Source organism: Cibotium barometz, chromosome 18, assembly GCF_041138505.1.
Source record: "Cibotium barometz isolate CiBa-2024 chromosome 18, ASM4113850v1, whole genome shotgun sequence".
NCBI lineage: Eukaryota > Viridiplantae > Streptophyta > Polypodiopsida > Cyatheales > Cibotiaceae > Cibotium > Cibotium barometz.
The window spans coordinates 30674194-30700623 of record NC_141063.1 but is presented as its reverse complement, the minus strand read 5'-3'; the positions used below and the strand labels follow the sequence as shown (position 1 = coordinate 30700623).

At 44.4% G+C, this 26430-nt stretch overlaps 1 protein-coding gene across 2 annotated transcripts in view; it reads right to left on the bottom strand.

Annotated features, from left to right (window-relative positions):
- Positions 1 to 20652, bottom strand: part of LOC147629194 (putative sphingolipid transporter spinster homolog 2) — a 50391-nt gene extending 29739 nt beyond the window's left edge. The window contains exons 1-8 of one of the 2 annotated variants that reach the window (XM_086812450.1): positions 20341 to 20652; positions 15055 to 15157; positions 14768 to 14905; positions 14583 to 14684; positions 2737 to 2841; positions 2577 to 2652; positions 2283 to 2357; positions 2094 to 2196 (exon numbers count right to left, since the gene is read on the bottom strand). In XM_086812450.1, coding sequence (XP_086668576.1) covers positions 2094 to 2196; positions 2283 to 2357; positions 2577 to 2652; positions 2737 to 2841; positions 14583 to 14684; positions 14768 to 14905; positions 15055 to 15107 — 652 coding nt within the window. In that variant the 5' untranslated portion in view covers positions 15108 to 15157; positions 20341 to 20652. The remainder of the gene's footprint in view (positions 1 to 2093; positions 2197 to 2282; positions 2358 to 2576; positions 2653 to 2736; positions 2842 to 14582; positions 14685 to 14767; positions 14906 to 15054; positions 15158 to 20340) is intronic. The other variant, XM_086812451.1, reaches the window with a different exon arrangement.
- Between the last annotated feature and the right edge of the window lie 5778 nt (positions 20653 to 26430).

The window sequence follows — 26430 nt, the reverse complement described above, 5'->3', positions numbered from 1 at the left end:
AATCTATGTGATGAGACTCTAAGCTGACCAATAGCTACTCGGGAGCCGTGTGGTAAAAAGCCCTCCATGTATCTAGGCCTCTCTATAAATCCATCATCAGTGATACTCATGAAGTGATCTCTGTAGTATAGCATCTTCGGTGGAAGAGGCTATGTAGGTGATATCCATGTCTCTCGTGTATAGAGCTGCCATAGGTCCTGTCTCAATACTCTGTTCCTCTCACTATGAGAGAGACGGATATGTGGTGCATCCCTATCATACTGGAATGGTGGTAGATGATCCATGTCTAGGCCATGCTATGAGAACCAATGTGTGACCTGTGCATACCATGATCCTCTGTCTCCTGCCTCAGCCAGCTGTCTAGATGCCTCAAAAGCTCTGTATGACAATCTGTCCTGTGGCATCTCTCTGAATCTGTCTAGCAAGCATATAGTCTGGAATATGGCCTCTACCATCATAGGAGAGAGAGAGAGAGAGAGAGAGGCGTGTAACTCTGCTATATATACACAAGAAAATCCCGGTGACTGAATACAAAGTGTGGGGGGCCATGGGGCCATTTTATATGGCCCCATCAGCCAGTCAGCCAGCACAAAAGGCAGCCGACAGCAGCCATAAAGACACCCGACTTGCTACATCTCCAATCGGCCAGCTACATGCAGTCGGCCAGCACTCAGGGAGAGTTGTGGAGATGCAAGAGCAGTCGGCCAATGTCAGAGCACACAGTCCTGCAGTCAGCTAGCATACAGAGGTAGCCGACATGCACAGGACAGCCTCCCACAGCAGAAAAAATAGGGAAAAATATGGAGAGTGGAGAAAAATGAGAAAACACCTAAATCGGGCAGGCACACCCACAACAGAGGCCCTGGTGTAAACATACAGACAAGAGATGACTGCTAACAGGAACATGTTGCTAGACTCACCTCGTCCTCCACTGAAGTGAACTTCAAGAATGAGGCACTTCTCCATATAACAATGATCCACCCATCCCAATATACGGCCCATTTGCATACCTAACATGCTTCCATAACCTGTACCATCTTGATCTTCCACCATTCCACCTTCAGAGGAGTAAGATCATCCCCAATGTAGATCTCTGTGCCTTTCAAGGCAGCCTGCTGTGCCATGAAGGGTTGGGAAGTTCGAGCATCCTTGAATTTGAGGAAGAGAGACCTCTCCCTGCTCATATCATTCCCAGCACACCATACATCAAAGAATGGGGTGCCTTCCACACCCATCTATCTCCGGTACGAGGTAACTCCTCTTGGGCAAGGTGGGTCCGCAGTAACTCGAGGTGAGTCCACAGGATCCACTATATGGGTGTGGGTGAGATCATCCCCCAGGTACACCTGTGTGCCCTTCCACACCCATCTATCTCCGGTACGAGGTAACTCCTCTTGGGCAAGGTGGGTCCACAGTAACTCGAGGTGAGTCCACAGGATCCACTATATGGGTGTGGGTGAGATCATCCCCCAGGTACACCTGTGTGCCCTTGAGGGCAGCCCGTCTGTCTAAGAAGGAATTTCTACAGGTGGCATCAAGGAATCTGATGATGAGGGACCGCCCCCATGTCATATCCTTCCCTGCCCTCCATGTATCTGCAAAGAGGGGGGAAGGGGGGCATTGGGGCAGGGGGAGGGGAGGAGGAGGGGGGGGGTTGTTCCATCCACTCCTATAATCTAGCAAAGAATCATGGCATCTGCCTTGGGGGAAGCCCCCACCTGTAGCCCCGCACTCGCACATGGAGGGGCCCTATCCTTCCTACATTTCTCCCCCGAGAGAGAGAGAGAGAGAGAGAGAGAGAGAGATTATATTATTGGGTTCCGAGGTCAAATACAACCTATGAGACCAAATCATGCAAGTAAATGCCTACATGAGATAGGTAAACTAAAAGGCCCTAATGTTCAAATAAGTATTCTTGGTGTTGTGGGTCTATGAGAGAATGGTAGTTCATCGATATGCATCCATCATGCATAGTGGCATATGACAAAAAAAACCACAACTGACAACTACATATACCTCTCTGTGGTCTTAGCTGAATTGTCAAGGAGCAAACTGCCAATAAGAGTGAGCATTCAAGGTTCTTCGAGCAATACCTATCATTAGGATTGGGTGTGAAATAAAGCAAAAAATTGCGAAAGGAAGCATCAGAATAGCTTCCCCCCAAAAAGCAGCCCGCCAGTTCAATAAACTCCCAACCTGCAAGGAAACTAATAATCATGAACCAAAACCACCGCATAGCTCTTAAGCTGGGAAAGAATTATAATGGACAGAACGCTGCTTACCAGACCTCCATAGACATAACCTAAAGCCATCCCAACAGGGATGCACATGTAAAAGAGAGAGAGCCAGGCCGTTTTCTGCAGCAATTGATTGTATCAGATCTTTGCTTATTGCTACCATGCATGTGCACACAAATGCATAACCTTCATGAACACATGCACAACCTTCACACACAAAGCACAGCACACCATCACAAATGACCCTGCACGCGCGCGCGCGCACACACACACACACACAAAATTCCACAAAACCAATAATTTGTCTACTCGTGATTACTAGAATGCTTTGGCTGTTACCTTGTTGTGTGGAGCGTTATCAACTACAAATGGTGCTGCTAGACTGATGAAAGATGCTTCTCCCACACCTACCAGCCTAAAGCAAAAATCAAGATTAAAATGCTTAATAACTTGAAGCTTCACAATGATGTTAAGCCCACAAGCTGTAAATCAAGCTTACATTCGAGCAATCGATATGGACCAGAACTCCATTGCGAAACCGCACGCAGCCGTTGCAAATGTCCAGACCGACAACCCCACTCCAATAAGTTTAAAAGGATTGCACCTGCATTTTCAACCATTCAAAGGTGAGAGAGGTTGCATGATGATGAAGCTAGCCTTTCATTTAAAATTAACTTTAGAATAGGGCACTCGGACTAAAACAATAGGTTTGGTGCCACCTTGTATGTGTAAACCCAACGAGGCGTGCTATGACAGATTCCACCATGTATACAAGAGATAGAAAAATAGAGAGAGTAGATAGAGGGAGGGAGAGTAGAAACTTTGCGCAGGACACACACACTAAGCGGGGAACAAGCCCCGCCCCCTTTCAGGAATTTATTCAGTAACAATCCACAAGCTCGGAAGCCAAGATCAATACATCAATGAATACAAAAGAAAACAAATATGCCGATGTAAAAACCAATGTCAAAGTCGATGTCAAGGCATGAGATCCCGTTGCCAAGCACACCACAGGAATCGCCCACAAGATCTCACACCGGTCTAGTGTACCCCAAGCTTGTAAACAAAGTACACAAGTGATAAGAGTAGATGATAAAACTTATGATGTTCAGTAGTAGATTTGACGCCCAATCCGGAGTAGAAAAAGCCGCAAGAGGCCATACAGAGGTGTATGGACCGGATCAAGTCCACCAAGCAACACGGCAGCACAGCGGCAGCCCATCAGGGTAGAACAGCCAGTCGGCGCACAGTACAGCAGCAGTTGTATGGCACAAAACAACAGGGGCAGCAGTTGTATGGCACAGATCAGCAATACGGCTACAGACAGAAGACAGTCGGCGGAGATCGGCAACAGCAGTTCCATACAGTCCAACCAGTGCTGGAAGCAGCGTCGTACAGTCCATATGAACTGTACGGATCTGTACACGCGTACAGCTGGCAGAGGATGGCATGGCACAGGTAGTTGGGGGCATTCTGAAGCAGCAAGGAGATAATGACAAATACTACTTCAATGATGATGAAGATCAAGAGAGGTTCATGCTTGTTTTATACTTGAGGGGGGTCTTGCTTTTTGCCCAAAAGCTATCCATGCTTTTGTTTTACTTTTTACTTTGCTTTTTGTTTTACTTTTTACTTTTTACTTTTTACAAATAAAACCTATTCAAATATGGCCAGCTTTTCCAAAGTTCTTTTGTGCTTTGCTTTTCCAGCTTTAGGGCCTTGCTTTTTGGCCCTAGAGTTGCTTTTTGAAAAAGCAGCTTTTGCTTTTTGATCCTGCTCAATCCCCTCTTGCTAGTGATGCTCTTGGCAAACGGTCAACTCAGTTTGACTTTTTTCTTTTCTCTGCTTTTTGACCAAAACTGGTGCTTTTCCATGTGCAAACCTTATGGTCCCTATCCCCATGCCTTCTTCCACTAGTCCAATGTCCTGGCAAGGGTTCCATCGTGTGATAAAGTGCTAGGAAGGCCAAATAGTTACATTCCCACATATCCATATGTTCCAAGTACTAGCCCCATCTGGTGAGCTTGTGCATCTGGACATCCCTCATATCTGTGATGTCATCTGCTCACCTGGCAATATCTCAATGCCTTATCTTTGACCAATGGCTTGTCTTTGATGGTTTTTCTTCATGACATGTCACATGTGTTAAAAAATCCATACTAACCTCCCGCAAAACCTAGACACAATGTAGTCAATAAACACGTATGCATCATTCACGTCTACTGTGTATTCCACGTCCTGGCCAGGTAGTCTAGAGCCCAGTGGACTATCACATGCCATAAATCCAAGCATTGTCCACGCATCAAAAACAGCACACAAAAGTCAAAGAAATTCAAACATACATCAGTATGCAATGCATATGTAAAGATCCTCCTGTTCATAGATTGTCTTGTCATGGTCAAGCATCTGGTCTCATCAAAAACCACTCCTGAGCTATCTTACTCCCTAAGGAAACCACTCAGTCAATCATAACCACTCATCTGGACTATCTGGTCACTATGACTGCCCGAGTGTTCATCAATACAGTCATCTAGGCCATCTGGTCTCTCGAACCGCCTGGCCATCAAATAGTCATCTAGGCTATCTGGTCGCACTGACCACCCGACTATCAAATCCAACACAATCATCTGGACTATCTGGTCACTATGACCGCCCGACTATGAAATCCAAGGCATCTGGCACAAAGGCAGCCCAATGGGTCATCTTGCATCATTGCCACCCAAATACAAATCTTGCTCCTTGGTTCATCTGGTATGCAACCAACTCAAACCAAAGCATCTCCAATTACGATCAATTACATTCCAGTATATATATACAATGAAGAGGACTAGAGGTACAATCCCTCCCTCTTGAATCTGTCTTTTTCTCAAGACGTCTATGTCTGTGCTTCAAATACATATGGACCAACCGCTTCCTCATAAGCTCAAGTATATCTGGATAGTCCTTGAAGTACTCCTCTAGCATCCATTTCGCATCAAATGGCAAATAATTCTTGAATTTCAAGAGGAACTTTCTGACCACTCCAATACAGGTTTCTCTGGGACTGGTCCTGTATATGGTTTCAATAAACTCACATGTAAGGCATTATGTATCCTCCAATGATCTGGAAGGTCCAACCAATAACATACATCGTTGATCTTCTTTGTAATCTGAAAAGGCCCATAATACCTAGAAGCAAGCTTTGGATCCTTGTGCTCCTTGGTTTTAAACTTCCTAAGTCTTGCTTCCTCGAATTTCAACAAGACCCAATTCCCTTCTTCAAATGAGACCTTCCTTCTATGCTTATCTGTAGCTTTCTTTTCCTTGGCTTAAGATGTCTCAATAGCCTTTCGAGCCTGTGCAAAAGCTATATCCAAGTCTCAAACAAACTCATCCGCATGAAAGATCTCTTCCTTGGTTCTAAGTATGGTTGTGCCATAGATAATCTCAAAAGGAGCTTTGCCTGTAGATGAATGAACAGTGGTGTTGTAAGCATACTCAACCAAAGGCAAATACTTCTCCCATTGATCCTTTGCTTCGAGAGCATAACACTTTAGCATATCCAAGATAGTGAGGTTTGCAATCTCACTTTGTCCATCAGTTTGAGGATGATAAGCTGAAGAGAAATTCAGCTTTGTCCCCATATTGTCCAAAAGAGCTCTCAAAAAGAAACTGGTAGTTCGAGCATCTCTATCCCCCACAATGGACTTACGCAATCCATGGTGCTTGAAAATGTTGAATAAACAATCTCGCCATATGCTCTATGAGAATGGTCTTCCTCACTGGAATGAAGTGGACTTGCTTACTGAATCTATCAATAATAATAGTCCGTATACCATCGTTCTTATTTCCTGACTTTGGTAATCTGAAGATAAAATCCATAGCAATACTCTCCCATGGAACATTCGGAATCGGCAATGGTTGAAATAGTCCTGCTGGCTTTTGTCGATCAAATTTGACCTTCTGGCAAACCAAACATTCTCGAACATATTGCTCAATGTCCTTTCTCATGCTTGGCCAATAAAAGTAGCTCTCCAAAGCTTAAGTTGTAGTCAAGATGCCTCTACGTCCCATGTAGGGTGGAGCATGGCATTCTCCCATCACTTTTGGCCTCAAATCCTTTGTCACACATAACTAGGATGCATCATAAGGAAACCCTCCTTGATGACATAGGAGTTTACTAAATCTCCATTCTGCAGTTTGTTCCACATATCCTTGAAATCCTCATCGGTAGCATAAAGATCTTTCATCAAAGTAAAATCCATATGATAACCCATAGAAACCGCATGGCTCATGGGTCTCCGAGATAATGCATCCGCTACCTTGTTGTCTTTTCCACAAGTATACATGCTTTGGAAATGAAATTGGGCCAAATAATTAGCCCATCTCATATGCTTTTCTGAAATCTTAGGATGAGACATGAAGTACCTAAGACTTTGACTATCTATCTTAATAACAAACTCAACACCCGTATGATAATGCTTCCAAATCTTCAATGCATGAACAATAGCCATCAATTCTTTCTCATACGTGGGTGCAGTCTTTTCGGCTCCTTGACGTCTTCGACTTTCATAGGCCACAGCATGGCCCTCTTGGTTCAAGGCTGCTCCAATGCAATCTCCATATTCAACCACAAAAGACTTTGATAAATCTGGAATAATCAACACCGGTCCTTTGCTAGCATAAAATTTCAATGCTTCAAAGGATTCTTTTTCAGCTTTGGTCCACCGAAATCCCACGGCTTTCTTTGTCAAATCATGCAATGGACTAGCCACCATTGCAAACCACTTGATGAACTTCCTATAATAAGAGCATAAGCCAAGGAAACTTCGAATTACATGCACACCAATTAACTCTCGCCATTCCATAATAGCCTTGACCTTGTCTAGATCCATCTTGCTCCCTTCCTTGGACACTATGTGACCCAAGTAGTGAATTTCTAACAAAAGGAACTCACTCTTCTTGCCATTCACATACAACTTGTGATTCCGCAGTTCCTGAAACACAATATCCAAGTGCTTTTGATGCTCTTATTTTTAGAATGCACAATAATATCATCAAAGAAAGTAGCAGCAAACTTCCTATGTGGCCGAAAGATTCTTTTCATCATTCGGTTGAAGGTAGGCTGGGCATTGGTAAGACCAAAAGGCATCACCAAATACTCATAAAGTCCAAATATTGTCCGAAATGCGGTCTTGTGAATGTTCTCTGGAACAATCTTGACTTGATGGTAACCACTCTTCAAGTCAATCCTGCTAAAGACGATGGCTCCTGTAACTATTTGGCCCTCCAAGCTCTTTTCACATGATGGAATTCATGCCCGGACAAATGGACACGTTGATGGATACATAAGAAAAGGGTTCCTAAAGCTAACATTGGACAAAGCACCAAGTCTTGGTCAAAAAGCAGGAAAAAGCAAAAAGTTAAACTATGTTGACCAAAAGCTGAGGGCACCATTGGAAAGCGGACATCAAACTGGATCAAAAAGCTAAAAGCCGCTTTTTCAAAAAGCAGCTCCAAGGCCAAAAAGCAAAGCCCTGAAGCTATAAAAGCACAAATCAAGAACTTTGGCTATTATTAATAATATTTAAAAGAGAAAAAGCAAAAGCAAGAAGATAAAGCAAAAGCAAAGCATGGCAAAAGCAAGCACCCCCATCAAGTATATAAGAAGCTTGCACCCTCTTGGAGATTCATAGAAGAATTTGTGGAGAATCTTGTGTGAGCAAGGAGCTTCATCATCATCATCTACCTCTCCGCCTCCTTGCACCATGCTCTGCCCCTGCAGAGCCAATTTCTGTCGAGTGCCACCTCTGCCGCACCCATCTCCGCCAGCTGAGCCGCCTGCCGCTGGCTGAATTGCCACTTCCACCAGAAGAACCACCGCCTCCACTGCCTATGCAGGCAGAGCCACCAGTAGCACCGCCACCCAGAGCCCCAACTCCGCGCCGCCTGTTCACCGATGTGTGCCGCCTTTGCGCTGCCTCGTGTGCGCCGCCTACGCCTCCTATAACACCATCGTGCGCCGCCATTCAAGTTGCTACCTACACCGCCTGCCGTCTACGCCGCCTTTGGAGGGCTGCCACCATCTAAAGGAATGCCACCACCACCCCTTGGGGAAAAAAACCTTGGACAGTCTTGCACCATCTTCTCTTGTTTTTCCAGCATCTCTACCTCGGTGTGTGCCTTTTGAGATTCTTTGTCCGCTATTGGTGTAAAGACTCTTGTGGGAATTTGAGAGCTTCAAACTTGATTCAAACATTGGATATTGGTACTAGCCCGGTGTGAGACACTTGTGGGTCATCCTCATGGTGAGCTCGGCATCAGATATCTTGTGCCTCAACATCGACTTCAACCCGACCTCGACATCGGCACTCTTGTTTGATATTGTATTCATTTGTTGTATTGGTCCTGGCTCGGAGGAGCCCGTGGATTGTTCCTGAAATAAATTCCTAAAAAGGGGGCGAGGCTTTTCCCCGCTCAGCGTGGTGTACTGTGTGAAACCCTATTCCCGTCTCTCTCCCCCCTTCTCTCTCTCTATCTATATCTCTTGGACACATGGTTGACTCTGGCACTACATGCTCCGTTGGGCTTACAGTGGTATCAGAGCAAGGATTTCTCTTGAAGAAATCTTTTATGGGGTGATAGAGCCATGTCCAAAGTTGAGGGAGACCAAGGGCCTCAAGAAGACAACAACTACGAAGCCAACACAGAACTTCTAGAAGGGAACCAACGCCGCCAATCTATCTCTCAGGGGAAAGAACCTTGGACAGCCTTGCACCATCTTCTCTTGTTTTTCCAGCATCCCTTCCTCGGTGTGTGCCTTTTGAGATTCTTTGTCCGGTATTGGTGTAAAGACTCTTGTGGGAATTTGAGAGCTTCAAACTTGATTCAAATATTGGATATTGGTACTAGCCCGGTGTGAGATGCTTGTGGGTCATCCTCATGGTGAGCTCGACATCAGATATCTTGTGCCTCGACATGGACTTCAACCCAACCTCAACATCGGCACTCTTGTTTGATATTGTATTCATTTGTTGTATTGGTCCTGGCTTAGAAGAGCCCGTGGATTGTTCCTGAAATAAATTCCTGTGAAAAGAGAGCGGGGCCTGTTCCCCGCTCAACATGGTGTACTATGTGAAACCCCTATTCCCATCTCTCTCTCTATCTATCTATCTATATCTCTTGGACACGTGGTCACTGCACGCTCCGTTGGACTCACAACTCCATCCAATCTGTCTAGGATGTCATCAATCCTAGGAATAGGAAACCTGTTCTTCACAATGATATTGTTAAGAGCCCTATAATCAATGCACATACGCCAAGAACCATCCTTTTTCTAAACCAATAAAACTGGAGAACAAAAGGGTGATGAACTAGGCCTAATCAAACCCTTCTCCAATAACTCATTCACTTGCTTCATAATCTCCTCTTGTTGTGCCTGACTCACACGATAAGAAGGTCAGTTGGGAGGTGAACTTCCTTTAGGAAATCTTTCCTTTCATGATCAAGAGTTGGGAGTGATTCCTCACTCTTAGATTCCTTAGGATCCTTGACATTTCATCAAGTACGAGGAAATAGATTGCTTTATTGCTTTAGGAACCTCTAAATGAGTAATGACTGGAATGGAATTCCCCTCAACTCCTAAATCAAAAGTTACATTCTTGCCTTTATAAGGAAAGCTAATCTTGTTTCCAACGCAATGAATAGCTGGATCAATCTTCTTATGCCAAGGCATAGCCAAAATTACATCACAATGTCCAACTTTATCAACAACAAATTTCTCATGATCCACATAATCCTCAATCTGCAAACGAAGCTTCCCCAAGATAGGGGTCACTTCCGCTGACATTCCTTCAAAAGCGGCACTTGCAAAAATAAGAGCTCCAAACCTCTATGGAGGGAGGTTCAAAGCTTCAACCACTCGAGGATGAATATAGTGATGAGTAGCACCACTATCAAAATGAATAAGCACTGGTGGGTTAGCCACTTTGCCCCAAGCCTTGAAAAGTTGCCTTCTTTCTAGCGGTGTATCATCCTGATGCTGATGCTGAAGTTCCTCTGGTAATGCATTGTTTTGAGGCGGCTTGGCTTCTTGCTTTGGCCTGTCGGGACATTTCACAGCCATGTGTCACTTCTTTCCACATTGAAAGCACTTCCCTTCCTTGACATATTCCTCAAGTTGCTTGTGGGACAATTTCCTTCTTCGAAAGAGTGGAGGTTTGTCCCCACTCCTATCCTTCTTCTCTTGAGGCTCGGTTCTCAATGGGGATCCGACTTAAACTTCTTCTTTTGAGGTGGATCCCGGTTGTCATTCTTCGTCTTACCCATCATCCAAAGCATGTGCAAAGCCTCAGCTTGTCTTTGGCTTCCTCCAAAGATTTCGGACCAACCATATACACTGCTTGCTTATATAAGCTTAGGTTGAAGTCCATTCACAAACTTACACATTTCCATTAGCGGTGGAATAGGATTATAAGTAGTAAACTTTAATGAAACAGCTGAAAATTTGTTAAGATAAGTTGCCACATTCTCACCGACTTTCCGTTTTACCTCATCCCACTCTTTTTGCACATCCGCTTCAAAGGTTGCGAGTAGAAACTTCTTGTTGAACATAACCTTAAAGTCGGTCCATGTCTTTGGCTCAGTTCCTTCTTGTACACCAATTGAAAGTGGCATCCTTCAAGTGCATGTGAACCATGCGAAGCTTGGACTTTTCGGAAAAGTCCTCTCCTCCAAAGGCGGCATCAAATTTCTTAATAAAAGATAAGGCTTTTTGTGTATCCCGCTTACCATAGAAAGCATCGAACTTGACACTCTTCTCTCCCAACTTGAAGCCCACTTTGCCGGTTGTTGTAGGCTCCTTTGCCTTCCTTTCTCTTGCTTGTCCCGAAGAGGCTACATCCAAGAGCGCACACCTAGGAATAGCCTCCCTGTTTCCTCCACGGGAAACAGACCTAGTGGCTCTAGATCCTTCCGCAATGGTGATTCCTTTGGCACAAAGATAGGCTTTAGCAGCTTCAACTCCTTCCCCTTCGGTGGCTCTGCCCTTGATGAAATCTTCAAACATTTGAGTCCTCCTTTTGTCCTATTCCTTTTTGGCTCTCTAAGCAAGGAATTCTTCATCCATGAGCAAACGCCTGAATTGTTGAAAATCATGGTACTCTTCTGACGACATACATGGCCACAGTCTCATGAGTAATGGATCAACGACCTTGGTTGCCATCATAGCAATCCACAGGCTCAAAAGCCAAGATCAATACATCAATGAATACAAAAGCAAACAAATATGCCGATGTAGAAACCAATGTCAAAGTCGTTGTCGAGGCACGAGATCCACGGGGATGGCCAACAAGATCTCTCACTGGGCTAGTACCAAATCCACCATACCCTAAGCTTGTAAATGAAGTACACAAGTGATAAGAGTAGATAATAAAACTTATGATGTTCAGCAGTAGATTTGACGCCCAATCCGAGGTAGAAACAGCCCCACAGAGGTGTATGGACCGGATCAAGTCCACGAGGCAGCACGCCAACACGACAGCAGCCCGTCAACGTAGAACAGCTAGTCGGCGCACAGTTCAACAGAACAACAGCAGTTGTACGGCATAGATCAGAAGGGGCAGTAGTCATACGGCGCTAAACAGAAGGGGCAACAGTTGTACGGCGCAGATCAGCAGTACGACTGCAGACAGCAAGCAGTCGGCGTAGATCAGCGGGCAACGATTCCATATAGGCCAGTCGGGGCCGGCAGTAGCGCCATACAATCCGTACAAACTGTATGGATCCATACAGGCATACGGATGGCGGATGATGGCATGGCGCCAGTAGTTGGCGGCATTCTGAAGCAGTAGGGAGATGATGACGAATACCACGCTTCTATGATGATGAAGATCAAGAGAGGTTCATGCTTGTTTTATACTCGAGGGGGGTCCTACTTTTTGCCCAAAAGCCATCCATGCTTTTGGTTTACTTTTTACTTTGCTTTTTGTTTTAGTTTTTACAATAAAATACTATTCAAATATGGCCAGCTTTTCCAAAGTTCTTTTGTGCTTTGCTTTTCCAGCTCTTAGAGCCTTGCTTTTTCGCCCTAGAGTTGCTTTTTGAAAAAGCATCTTTTGCTTTTTGGTCCTGCTCTCCTCTTGCCAGTGATGCTCCTCGCTCGCAATCAACTCAATTTGACTTTTTGCTTTTCTCTACTTTTTGACCAAAACTAGTGCTTTTCCATGTGCAAATCTTCTGGTCCCTGTCCCCATGCCTTCTTCCACTAGTCCAGTGTCCTGGCAAGGGTTCCATCATGTGATAAAAGTGCTAGGAAGGCCAATTAGTCACAACATGACTTGTCCAAAGGTTAAGGACCTTGTCTATGTCCTAACCCTTATTGAGAAGAGGAGTTATTTGCCACACTTAACTCCTTAAAAGGTTCTGGCGTCACGCCCAGAGCCTCAACATCTCTCACTTGGATCATCAGAACCCTCACCCCAATCTCTTCCATCTTAATCGTTTCTATGTGCACACTAGGCCATGTGTTATTTTTGTCCCATCAAAACAGGCCGAGATTAGCCATACTGGCCGACCAGCAGCACATGTTCATATATAAGCAAGCACATGATATTCAGCATAGATCATCAGTCATAAATCAGGTCATCAAGCAAAATTCAGTCCTTCCTCTCCAGGCAAATCATCGAAGTCCTCTTCACCATTCAGCCAGCATACGTGCATTCCTACAGCTACTTTGGACTTGTATAAGTGGCCCAAAAGAGTCTTCTACAATGCCCTTGGATTGGTGGATTCTCAGCTCACGTACGGTCTTCCTCATCCTTGCGTTGGGCAATCTTAGATCTTTGGAGAATTGTTGTAAGGAGAATTGTACAACAATTCTCCAAAGAAGTAATATAAGCAAATACTCCTGCTTGCAGGAAAGCCGCGGGGGGGGGGGGGGGGGGTGCTTTCAGTGGGTATTTGGGACCCAATACTGTGTCGTCTACTTTCTCTTCTCTTCTCTCTCTCTCTCTCTCTCTCTCTCTCTCTCTCTCTCTCTCTCTCTCTCTCTCTACTCAGTGAATGGATGCTAAAGATCTCACAAAAGTAAAGGTTTAAAGAAGGCTTTGTTGTGCGTTACCACGATCAACCTTAGTGCATGCCATTTTACAGCATTTAATGCTATGCTTAACATTTGATGTGACATCTACTGTTGGCCGACTGCAAACTCCTACCCAACTTGCTTTGCTGTCCAAAGATTAGGCTGGCCGCCTACTGCCAATGCGCATTTGCTGCTGTCGGCTGGTTCCCCCTGTGGTCCAGGGCTGTACACAGCCCCCAAAAGGCTGCCGACTATGGCTTATAGCCATGGGCTGGCCTTTGGCTGGCCCATAGGCATGCTTATCATGCAACTTAGCCCCTACGTGCTTACTACATGCTTCTGATGCATTTATGCAATGACACCTAATGCTAGGGTTGACTTCTACATGACTTTATCTGATGAATTCTCCAAGTATGTTAAGAGGACTGACTCCAGACTGACCTCTATGGCTCGGAGACTGACCTACGTAGCTCATGCCTAACTATCCCTGGACCGAGGGCTCACAATGGGGTCACGGCATACGAAAAATGTTCCTAAAAGGTACTACTTCTGTACAAATGTTGCACTGATGATCATACCAATGTGTACCAAAAGTGCAAGGTGCACGTGACACCATGGAAAACCAGACTTACAGCATTCTAGCACACACCACTCCCCCGTCATGATGTACCTAGATGATCCTCCGCAGAGTTCCTTGCAGTACCCTCTCTGTATCCACAGTAGCTTGTTTTAGGAGAAGGATATCACGCTGAAGAACCATGAAGGTTCACTTCCATCACCTTTCCTGCCCAATTTCATCGCATAACTGTTGTTGGTTTCTCTTGCTAATTTTCCACTCTCACTTGGTCCCAACTAGTGCTCAACTTCCACTGCTTGGCTTCCACCGACTCTACAGGCTTCAAATTCAAATACCTTCATCTCGATCTTCATCCTCTTTTTCCACATGTTCATAGTGGTGAGTGGCAAGTGTGTCATTCTCCTCCACTAAAACTACAACTATAATTACAGGCATAGCTTCCTAACAGGCACAAAACAAAAGAACAGTATCCTCTATAACTTGGCTTGCATCGACGAACCAAACCATTCGATGCTTCAGATAGCCTAAGATCTTAACAAAATCTATATGGCAAGTGTGCCATTCTTCTCTGCAACTACCCTCAACACGCATAGCTCCTCTTTGTTTTGCCTCTGATAGTAAAGAAGCTTCCACCTTGGGCTGTTAATGGCCGCAATTGATAGTTTGTTTATACTACTACTGGAAAACATTCACATATTGAGAAACTTACACTTTGGCCAAGTGTGCAAAGATGGGTGATGCAATTAACAGGCCGACCATGAATGCTGAAGACAAGACTCCATCCTCAAAGTTACTCAGACCAAAATCCCCCCTGAAAGCAAGCAAAAGAAAACGCTGAGACCCTATGACAGTTTTTGGTGAAAAAAAAACAGAGTAACTGAAAGACTTTCTTACTGAATTCCACTGCCACTATAGCAAGCTTCTGTAGGGTTACAAGTGGAGTTTGCAATGGATCCATTCACCCCATTACTTGCTATCGTCCCACGATCCAGATAATTTAGAAGGTTGACAATGCAAAAGATGAAAAGCATCCTGTGATCACCCCAAAAACATCCATCCCTCATGGGTGAGATTAGCAAACCGATGTGACTACCCAGTTTTGCAAAAGTCCATAAATGACTCTGAATAATGAAACTTTTAAAGGGGTTCCCAATCTGTATGCAGTAATACAAACAACATACCTTTCAGGAGTGAACCATCTAGGCTGGCTTTCAAATGCAGCAGGCCCAGCCATGGCTAACTAGCTTGAGAGCTATGGGACAAGTCAATCCACTGTTTTAAATGCTGCAAAATGCACCAAGCATTCGTAACAGCAATGCATATAAGTGAAAATAAATATCATTATCTCACACTTATGGAAAAAGTAACTCTTAATATGTAACACAATGAAGCAATTATGTGCTGTTGATATAGTCTACATTGCATGTTTAACAGTCACATTGAGTGTCTCAGTATTAGATCTACAAGTCAGTCTATGAAGGATAAAGGGAGCTCTGTTTTGAATCGTCCAACGGGTTGACAGCTTCTTGGACAACATTTTTTTGAGGAGCTGTAGTATGTTTGAGAGTTCTGGGATTTGGTAAAAAGTTCTAGATAAAGCATTGTTTTGATGCGCCTGTACAGTCTGAAGCCATTTCATGCCCTGCATCAGTCCTCAGTTCGGCAAGGTGACAGCACTATCCTAACTTCCTTGTGCAGTCTGCAAGACAGCATTATCAGCAACCCACCCCCTAATCACAACAGCAAGAACAGAACTGACTTGTCCCCATCAAATCCCTCCTTAGGTACTCAGGCAGAACCTGCTGCCTTCTTTGGCAAACCCCTCCACAGCCCCCACCAAGCCAGACAGAGCCAACAAATAACACACCACACCTGACCTCTCACCCCACACACACGGGGATTCATCAAAGAGATAGTGACCTCCCTTTAGACAGCCAGACGCCCCCATCCTCAAAGATCCAGACCCTACACCCAATCCAGGACATTCTTCAGTGCCACAGAGGCATCACCTGTTAGAAGTCATCCCCTGTCTAGATTTATACACCAGGGCCTTTGTTGTGGGTGTGCCCGCCCTTATCAGGTGTTTTATCATTTTTCCTCACTCCCCGCATTTTTCCCCTATTTTTTCCCATTTTTCTGTGGCTTGGGAGGCAGCCCATGTGCTGGCCGACTGCTGAATTGGTCCACGACTGCATTTGGGAGGTGGCCGACTGCTGATGATCTGGCCGACTGGAGATGTGTGCTGGTCGTGGAGTTCTCAGGGCCAGTCGGCTGCCTACAGCAGGCCGACTGCTGATGTGGGGGCATATAAATAGGCCCCCAGCCCCCATACCACACTTGTATCATATCGGGATCTTCTTGTGTATATCAGAGCAGAGTTACACGCCTACATCTCTCTTTGTCTTGTGCTGTTTTTCTACATGCGTTTTTTGCTCTTGTGTTCCCAGATCTGGTCATCATCTCCGCTGCGTATTCTGACATGGTATCAGAGCCCTAGGCTCTAGATAGTTCTTGGGATTTGTGTGAGCAAGAGGGGGACTGTTTTGGGCTGATTGGGAAGAGAAGGTGCAAGAGGAAGGCGGGCTGATTTGCTGGACAGCCACTTGCAGGTTTTAGTTCTTCTTTGTTCCCACCCACCCACCCTTTTCAGAGTATAACCCCGCAATGGCAGATCTGTTTGAGATGGCCGAGAGACATGTGAAGATCCCGACACTCCCCACGTTCCCGGTGGACCGTCAGTTGGACAGGAGCAACTACGGCACATGGAAGGTGATGATGGAATCTGTTTTGGAGTCCTACGACCTCGCCGATTTCGTCGTTGTTGGTGTTCCATGGCCGGAAGTAGAGGAAGGGGAGTTACCGTCGATCCGAAAGGACCGGGAGGCTCAGACACAAATGTGGGATCGTGTCAACGCCAGGGTTCGTTCGTTTATTTTCCTCAACTGCACACCACAGGTAATCAATCATGTAAAGCACATGACGCTGGCCAGAGGTATATGGCAGCATTTGGCCTCACTTTACAACAGGGTATCGCCCATGAAGAGGATTTCCTTGGAAGTACAGATGCGGGTTATGAGCCCTGCAAAGTCGTCGACGGTGCGGGAGCATATTAACAAGCTACAGGCTCTTCAGCAGGAAGTTCTTCGAGCTGGGAAGGAGATATCGTCAGAGGACATGGCCATAACGTTGCTGTCACACTTGCCCTCTTCGTACTCAGCATTTTACTCGTCTTTGATTACCAGTGGCAAGCTCAGCACCATCACGTGGGAGGAGCTTGTGCCCATGGTCCTGGACCAGGAGGAACGATTCACGAACCCTCCTCAGGGTGGAGGTTCGGAGGCCTTAACTGGCCAACGGTCGAAAGGCCGTAACTCGGGCAAAGGGAAGGCTTCATCGGAGAAGTCTTCTGAGAAAAAGTCCGACGCTGACCGCGAGAAACTGAAGGCAGAGAGGACCTGTAATGATTGTGGCGAGAAAGGCCACTACGGGAGGCAGTGTCCGACGCTGACCGCGAGAAACTGAAGGCAGAGAGGACCTGTAATGATTGTGGCGAGAAAGGCCACTACGGGAGGCAGTGTCCCAAGCGGAAGACCGAGAAGGGTGAAGATTCCTCAACAGCAATCATGAAGACTCCGGCTTTTGTGCACCTGGAGGTGATGAACACCGATGTTTCATTTTCTTCAGACAGGGAGGAGATTGGAGGACTCCGCAACAGATACTCGAGAGTGGATTCTCGATAGTGGTGCTTCCAGGCACATGACTCCTTTCCGTTCCGGTTTACAGGATCTCTGCAGGCTTTTTGGTCATATTCTTACTGGGGATACGTCCACTATCCCAGTACACAATGAGGGCAGGATGGAGATAGTTCCCGATGGCAGAGGGGGGAAGCATTCCTCCCAGGTGTTGTATGTTCCGGCACTTGGTTTTCATCTGTTGTCAGTGCATCAGGTTTGCAAGACTGGCGTACGGGTGGAGTTTGATGAGCATTTTGTTGCTCTCCGGGACAAAGCAACAGGCCAAGTGGTTTGGGAAGGCGGAGTGGAGAATGGAGTTTACGGGCTTTCAGCACTCTCTCTCCCAGGTCCTCAGGTTTGTGATGAGTGGCAGTCTGGTCATGGCCACTTGTGTGTGGATACGCTGCAGGTACAGGCTTTCCGGGACCAGATGGTGGATAGCTTACCAGTAGATGGCAGCAGTTGGCAGGAACTTTCCAGTACTGATGTTGGTAGTTCTTGTGTTCGTCAGTCAGAGGAAGCTGAACAGGTCAATTATGCTCTGATGTCTCGTAGTGTTCAGGACATAGAACCTCCAGTAGATGAGGATGTTCTTTCCACGGGGATCTTTCGGAAAGCCAGGCAGGTGACATGTGCTTACTTGCAGAAGGAGGTGGTTTCTCCAGGCTTTGTGGTTCCAGATTCAGAGGGGGTGGTTGACAAGTTTCATCAGGTTTCCAGGACTTGTTTGTGCACCGTAACAGGGTTGATCCTTGTGAGCAGTGTGATGTCTCTGTGACTCAGAAGCTGTATGGTTCATTGATCTGATTGATGGACACCAGATTGGACGGGAGCTTCCTGATGAGGCGGTTGAGCTCATGGTTGCGGATGACTCTTCGGGAGGCAGGATTGCGTTTTCTGTGGTTTCTGCGGCATGCGAAGGATCAGGGACTCTTATACACAGGAGGGGGATTGTTGGATGGAGTCCGACTCCACGGTTGGAGTGACTCAGTTTGGGGAGGAGATCCGAACACGAGGGGATCTACTTCAGGCCCAGGAGCAGTTTTACGGAGCAGTTGGAGACAGTCATCTTTTGCCTTGTCAAGAACAGAGGCAGAGTACCGGGCTGTTTGTGATGCTGTTTGTGAGGTGGTGAAGATGCAGAGGTTGCATGGCAGGTTTGGGCTTCCACTGGCGGAACCCATGGTCATCCAGAGGCACTTTGTTCGTGAACAGATCGTTGCTGATGACATCTTGCTGGAGTTCTGTTCGACGGAGGACAGTACGGTGGACCTCTTCACGAAGTTGCTATCTCAAGATTTGCTCAGGCGGCACCCCAGCTCCCAGTGGTTGGTTACACAGCCAGGAGCTGAGAGGGGGTGTTAGAAGTCATCTCCTGTCTAGATTTATACACCAGGGCCTTTGTTGTGGGTGTGCCCGCCCTTATCACGTGTTTTATCATTTTTCCTCACTCCCTGCATTTTTTTCCTATTTTTTCCCATTTTTCTGTGGCTTGGGAGGCAGCCCATGTGCTGGCCGACTACTGAGCTGGTCCACGACTGCATCTGGGAGGTGGCCGACTGCTGATGATCTGGCCGACTGGAGATGTGTGCTGGTCGTGGAGTTCTCAGGGCCAGTCGGCTGCCTACAGCAGGCCGACTGCTGATGTGGGGGCATATAAATAGGCCCCCAGCCCCCATACCACACTTGTATCATATCGGGATCTTCTTGTGTATATCAATGCAGAGTTACACGCCTACATCTCTCTCTCTCTTGTGCTGTTTTTCTGCATGTGTTTTTTGCTCTTGTGTTCCCAGATCTGGTCATCATCTCCGCTGCGTATTCTGACATCACCACCTGTAGTGGATATTACGGCCACATATTCTGTCCATGAGGAGGATGACACATGATGATTTCAACACACAAGGTTTTTCTATGTACACCATTGTATACATAGGGTTTGCATAGTACATAGGCCCTGTTTTTCTTTTGGCAAATAGTTTTTATTTTTCATGTTGTCTTGACATCCAGTTTATTCATGGATCATATGTAACATTTTTTGGTCTCACGGATCCTTCGGATCTTTTGTAGACATTGATATAATCCTCTCTCTCTCTCAAAAAACAAAACAAAACAAACGAAAACAAAAAGTAAAAAGCATTGACACCCACACCTTTTACCACAGCCGTGACCCTCTTGAAGGTTACCGTGTCTGCCTGGCTATGCTGCCAACCCTTGCATATTTATTCCACCAGCAAGAACACTACTCTCCATCGCTCTCTTAAGGCTACTTGGTTGTTCTAATATGCCATTCTTATATTCCATACTTATTCCATAGGTAACGTCAAGACACTGATCTAATGGCAAGGGGGTCCAACGACAGTTTGATATTGTCACGACCATAATCTCTCTCATTAATCTCAGTAGGACCTGGGGTTTGGTCTAGAATCCCTCTCTATACTCAGTAGTCGCTCTCTGTGCGTTCTAGAGTCTTCAACTGCTGATGTTTAGAATACACATGTGTCAGGCGTGTGCAGGGTAAACAAATCATGGCAAAGCTCTGCGGGTTCAATGCCATCTTAGTAGTATCCAGGAAGGAAGACCAAGGATCTCAATCCTCAACACATACAGAACCTTCTTCTTGAAGATTGTCTGCACGATTAAGAGTTGCCGTACAGTCCAGCTAGGTCGTACGATTAGAAAAACTGCCGTGCATTTAGAGGGAAACGTGGGACGTGCGATCCAACAACTCACCTACAAGTCGCGTTGCCGCTGTCTGCTTCGAATTGGAATCCTGTAAAACCAGCGACATCTGCTCGCTGTTCAGGATATGAAGTCGCTCTTTGAATTTTCATGCTTGTTCACACTATTTAGTAGTTTCAAACTAGTTCACTCAAGAACTTGGCTATAGGTTCTTTTTCCCCCTTGAGCATGTGTTTTCCACCATGTTAGCAAGGTTGTGCGCTAACAACACAAGTTGTGCTAAAGTATCACTTTGCAGAGCAGTCACAAAAGATACTTATGAGAGAGGAATAACATGCATCACTTTCCACTATGGAAGTGGGTAGATTAGAACCCAACACCTCCACTTTTAGGAGGTGTGGGCACTACTACCACTCGACTGCAGCACTGTAGCCTAAAATACAAAGCTGCTTGTAGTTAGTGCACAAGGAAATCTAATAATGTCACATCAATAAGTTTCACCCTGTGAGTGCAACATGAGAGACGGTTGCTCCACTTGGAGTTCAATTTCAAGTTGGTTGGTATGTAGTTTCCCAATTAGAGTCCAATTTCAAAAAAGCTGGTTGGTATGCAGTTGTTGATGTTGGTACATGGTGAACAGGCCTGTGTCATTGATATTGGTACATGCAGGAGAACAAATCCCAGATGGTACCTCGTCAAACACTTCTCGTGCTTTTTGTACCAACTAATATCTTCTTCCAGCAGCCCCTCTCTAACAATCTCAACACGCATTTATTACCAAAAATTATCTCTTTCACGATGGGGAGAAATGGCCTTGCTTTTCTCTTGCTTGATGTCTCTTTCTTGAAGTGCTTATTGGGTACATAGGAGGAGGTTAATGGTATCTTTACATACTCATTAATATATCAAAAGCATATGTGTTTTGTATTTTAAGGTGGCCCATGCGTGCCCACACGAGGTCTTGCTTAAATACAAGGGAGAGTGGAAGTGATGAGATAGTGATTCCCACTCCACATTAGATTTATTTGTGATTTTTAATAAGTATGTGAGGTAAGAGATCTTGAAAAATTTTCATACATTGGTAGCTATGATTTTTTTCTCGTTTAAGAGAGAGAGAGAGAGAGAGAGAGAGAGAGAGAGAGAGAGAGAGAGAGAGAGAGAGAGAGAGAGTAATGGCTTGTTACATTATGCCACATGACAATACATTCACACATTGCCTTCTTGTAAAGCAAGTGAAGAATAAGTGCACCTAGGATAATGGATGCCCTTTCTGAACATGTAAACAACATTGAACAAGTGCGCCTTCTTGTAATAAGAAAGTGAAGAACAAGTGCACCTAGGATAATGAGATGCCCTTTTTAAACATGTAAAAAACATTGGAACCCTTCCTTAGAATAGCTAGCCTATTCCTAGCATATCAAATCCCATTAATTAGAACATTTATAGCATGGTCAAGCCTCTCTTAGCAATGTGTGACCTTTCTCAACATATAAATATCATTAGCAACCTCTATGCAAGCATGTGAAGAACTGCCATTTCATGGAATTGCGAAGCCTTGTCTCAGCATGAAGTTATGAGCTTGGATGGGCCTTTCTACACATGGACATACCTTTTTATGTATAATCATGCCTTCTACCTAGTTGGGAGCATGGGAAGCCCTATGTTAGAACGTTTAAAGCATGGCTTAGTCTCTCTTAGCAAGATGTGGATTTTCCCCAAATATAAATATCATAAGCAGCCCCTATGCAAGCATGTAAAAGTCTTTATACACATGGAGAGGCCTTTTTGTGCATGGGCAGACTTTTCCATGCATGGTTAGGCCTTTCTGAGCATGGACATACTTTTCTACGCATGGGCAGGCCTTTTTGTCCAATTCTAAGCATGGGAAGCCCTATATCAAAACGTTTAAAGCCTGGCCAAGACTCTCTTCGCAAAAATGTTATGAGCATGGACAACCCTTCTGCACATAGGCAACACTTTACAAGCATGTAAATAACATGACTAGTCTCTTTCGAGCATGGAAAGCCCTATGTGAGTATGTGGAGGACACATATAACCCTTCTTGTAACAAGGCAGGTTATTAACACCTTTGACACTCTTTTCAAGCATGTACATGGCACCTTTTGAGCATGTACACATGTAGCCCCTTTCGAGTATAGAAAGCCTTGATTTAGGATGTTTTCCACATGGACATGCCTTTCTAGACATTAGCAACACTTTACAAGCATGTAAATAGCGGGAAAAATTTATTCCAAGAATGGAGCATATGTACATAGCATATGAAGCCCCTCTCGAGCATGGGAAGTCTTGATTTAGGATGTTTTCCACATGGACATGCCTTTCTAGACATTAGCAACACTTTACAAGCATGTAAATAGCAAGAGAAATTTCTTCCAAGAATGGAGCATATGTACATAGCATATGAAGCCCCTTTTGAGCATGGAAAGCTTTGATTTAGGATGTTTTCCACATGGACAAGCCTTTCGACACATTAGCAACACTTTACAAGCATGTAAATAGCATGAGCAATGTCTTCCAAGAATGGAGAGAACACCTACAACCATTCTTATAAACACAAAGACCCTTTTGAGCATGCAAAGAACCTATGCAACCCTTTGGGAGCATGAAAAGCCTTTTACCAACATGTTATATCTTTATGAACAAGAATTTCTACACATTGGCAGCATTTTAGCACTGTATAAATGGCATAAGAAGTCTTTGAAAGGCATATGGGATGCCATGCACCATGAGTATGCACATACATACATGACCATGCATTTGATGCCCTTTTCGAGCATGTACTAAACAACAACTTTTGAGCATGAACTGAGCATATGCAACACCTTTCGAGCATCGAAAGCCTTGATTTTGGATGTTTTGAGCATGGACAGGCCCTTATACATATTAGCAATACTTTACAAACACGCAAACAATATGAGCAGTTTCTTCCAAGAATGGAGAAACCTTATATGAGTATATGGAGAACACATGCAATCCTTCATACAAGCATGTAAAGAACCTATGTAACCCTTTCTTGGAATTAGAAGCACGAAAAGCCTTTTCTCAACATGTTCTATAAATAAACATTTATGCATATTGGCAACACTTTAGCACTAGTATAAGTAATCTCTGTTGAGAGGCATATGGGATGCCACACACCATGACCATGCACATATCTTGAGTATGTGCATGGCCATGGTGAATGGCATGTATGCATGTGCATGGTCATGCAGAGCTATGTATGTATATATGTATGTCCATGTGCATGGTCATGTATGTATGTGTACGGTCATGTATGTGCATGGTCATGGTGTGTGGCATGTATGCATGTGCATGGTCATGCATAGCTATGTATGTATATATGTATGTCCATGTGCATGGTCATGTATGTATGTGTACGATCATGTGCATGGCCATGTATGTATGCATGTCCATGCCATGTCACATGTTGACATGGACACGTCAAGTTCACATCAGTAAAACCTATACAACTAAATCTCGCTAAAATGAAAAAAGCTCGCCAATGCTCATCGCTCGCACTAAAATAATAACCTCATATGAAACAAGGAAATATTCTCTTACATTTCTTTGATTGGACACTACAGCTAAACAATGCCACCTATACATGCCTATTCATATGAAAATGCAAGGCAAGAAATGCAGAAGAAGTGGAGGATAAGGCTAGTCATCATCCATACTATAATTTGCACAATGTTGATCATTTCCCAAAAGGGAGACCATGACAATTGCATTTTGCTACTCCTATAGAGCCAGAGGGGGGCATGTTAAAAATGGTACCACAGATTCTTGCACATGTTAGAGCAAGATATCACAAGACATTTTGGGCCATTTAATGAACAAAACTAGAAAAGCAAGGTGAAGTGTGTAGGATGGACTACAGGTGAAGGGAAATGTGGTCGACTATTCACAAATTGCAGCAAAAGTGTGCCAGCCCCATGCTTTTGGTCACAACATTCCCATCCCTAAGGGAAGACATCATAGTGGGTCTATTTTTGTAATAGTAATGCCACGATGTCACTCACATGTGTGGTGGCAAGTGGATTGCAACATCTCCCTTGTGCCGCCTGAAGTGCCTAATGTGTGGCTAGTTGCCCTAGGCACACTAATCTTATTGCGCCTGAGTTGGAATCACTTACAAGGGCTAGATTTGTGCTTGAAACGAGAATGCATGCAACACCACAACTACATGCCTAGTAGGAATAGCCAAGATTCCATGGAGACACCCAATGAAACTCCAAGTACAAATAATAAAAGACCAAGGTATAGAACATGTGTCTCTCACAAGGCTGAAGATCGTATAAAGAAGGCTCTTGAGCTTATCGGATAGGTTGTCACACAAGTTGAGTTAATACTTGGACCTAGTTGTATATTCTAGGCTCCATGTCACTAGGCTGAAGATCGTATAAAGAAGGCTCTTGAGCTTATCGGATAGGTTGTCACACAAGTTGAGTTAATACTTGGACCTAGTTGTATATTCTAGGCTCCATGTCACTAGGCAAACCATATGCTGTGTGAATATTTTGAGACCCCATCATGTGATTGCCTTGACTTTTTCAAGGGCATGTTGATACACAAGCATCTTTCCTAGCTTGCAAACACATGTACTATTACGGTACAATGAGATTATGTCAAAATGAGAATATGTTTATACATCAGCCCATGCTTTTAAAGAACCAAGTACTCTCAAGGGAGCAAACATACCCATGATTTGCTTGGAGCACGAGTGATTTCTCCCTTTGGATTATTATGAATATCCTACCAATATAACACGATTGGTGTACTCAATTTTGCATCTTCTATTTATTAGCTTGGCACAACAAATGAGTCCATACATTTTTTGTATATGCTTAATGTCAGCAAGGGTGTAATCCTTTTGTCCATGCTTAAATCTAAACTACAAATTATTATACATGATTACACAACAAGGATGTAACCAAATGGTTAAATAATTATGTACTCCTTTTATATAATTCAACAAAGTAAATAGAAGCTTTAGAAGCTATTGAGCACTATAAGTTCCTTGATTGTAGCCATGTTATCATGTTTATCATATAATGCATAATTGGCAAGTTTAGATAGATTAGTATTTACACAAAGTTCAGAGAGGTCATTGCATGTAAAGTTTTAGTTAAACAAAAATTACAAATAAAAAGATAAACAGAGGAGACACTTAGGCAACCCTCTCACATAACCACATATAAGTTAGGCATGGGTTACTAAGCTTGGGCCACTGCTCACCACCACCAGCTAGATAAATTTACATACTGCTGTGCTTTTTCAAATGGACCACATTTGGCATACATTTTTCCCCTCTGAGAATCTTGACATTTTTTGTAATGGGTAGATTCTCTTATGCTTTCAAGATGTGAACATAGGTGACTATGTTTGGAGAGAGGCCCTAACATTGCATCTATTCAAAACAATTTAGTGCACCCTCACCATGCACTTGTTGGGAAAATATTACAATAAGACGATCCTCTTTGTCTCCTTATCTCCTTCCAAGGTCCTAGTTATAGCATGCATTGGTGTTCCACTAGTAACCTCTTGCATGGTTTGCACCACATGTGATGGACATAGTATTCATCTTGCTTTAGCCCTTCTCACTAACTCAGTCAAGTTCGGACTATCACCAATGTGCTTCCCTTGTGTGAAGGCCAATTGCTTGGCACTTTATAGTAATGGGTTTTCCATATCTGAGATGCAAGCATCATAGAGATATATCTTATCTTTGTAACCTTCACCCGCTAAGAAACTGCCATGCTCACATTCAAACAAATTTGTGGTTGTTCATGATGCTATCTCAATTATATCACCCATCATGCTTGTCAATCCAATACTTATTCTCTAGGTGACCATAATAAAGTCCAATGAGCCATCTGCAAAGAAGGTAGAGTGTAATAAAAAATTTTGCTCTAAAATTTCATTATTGTATAGGAGCACAACATGAAAGATATTAAGTAGTCTTCTAGCTAGGTTTGTGGCTTCTCATTTCTATCAGAAACCCAATAATTTCTTTTGTGCCATGAAATTTCAAACTTGTATGATGGCTAGAACTACTACAATGACCAGAATAGCTTCCTAGGCAACTTCTCTATTAATACTACCATGGCTGTGGTGGTT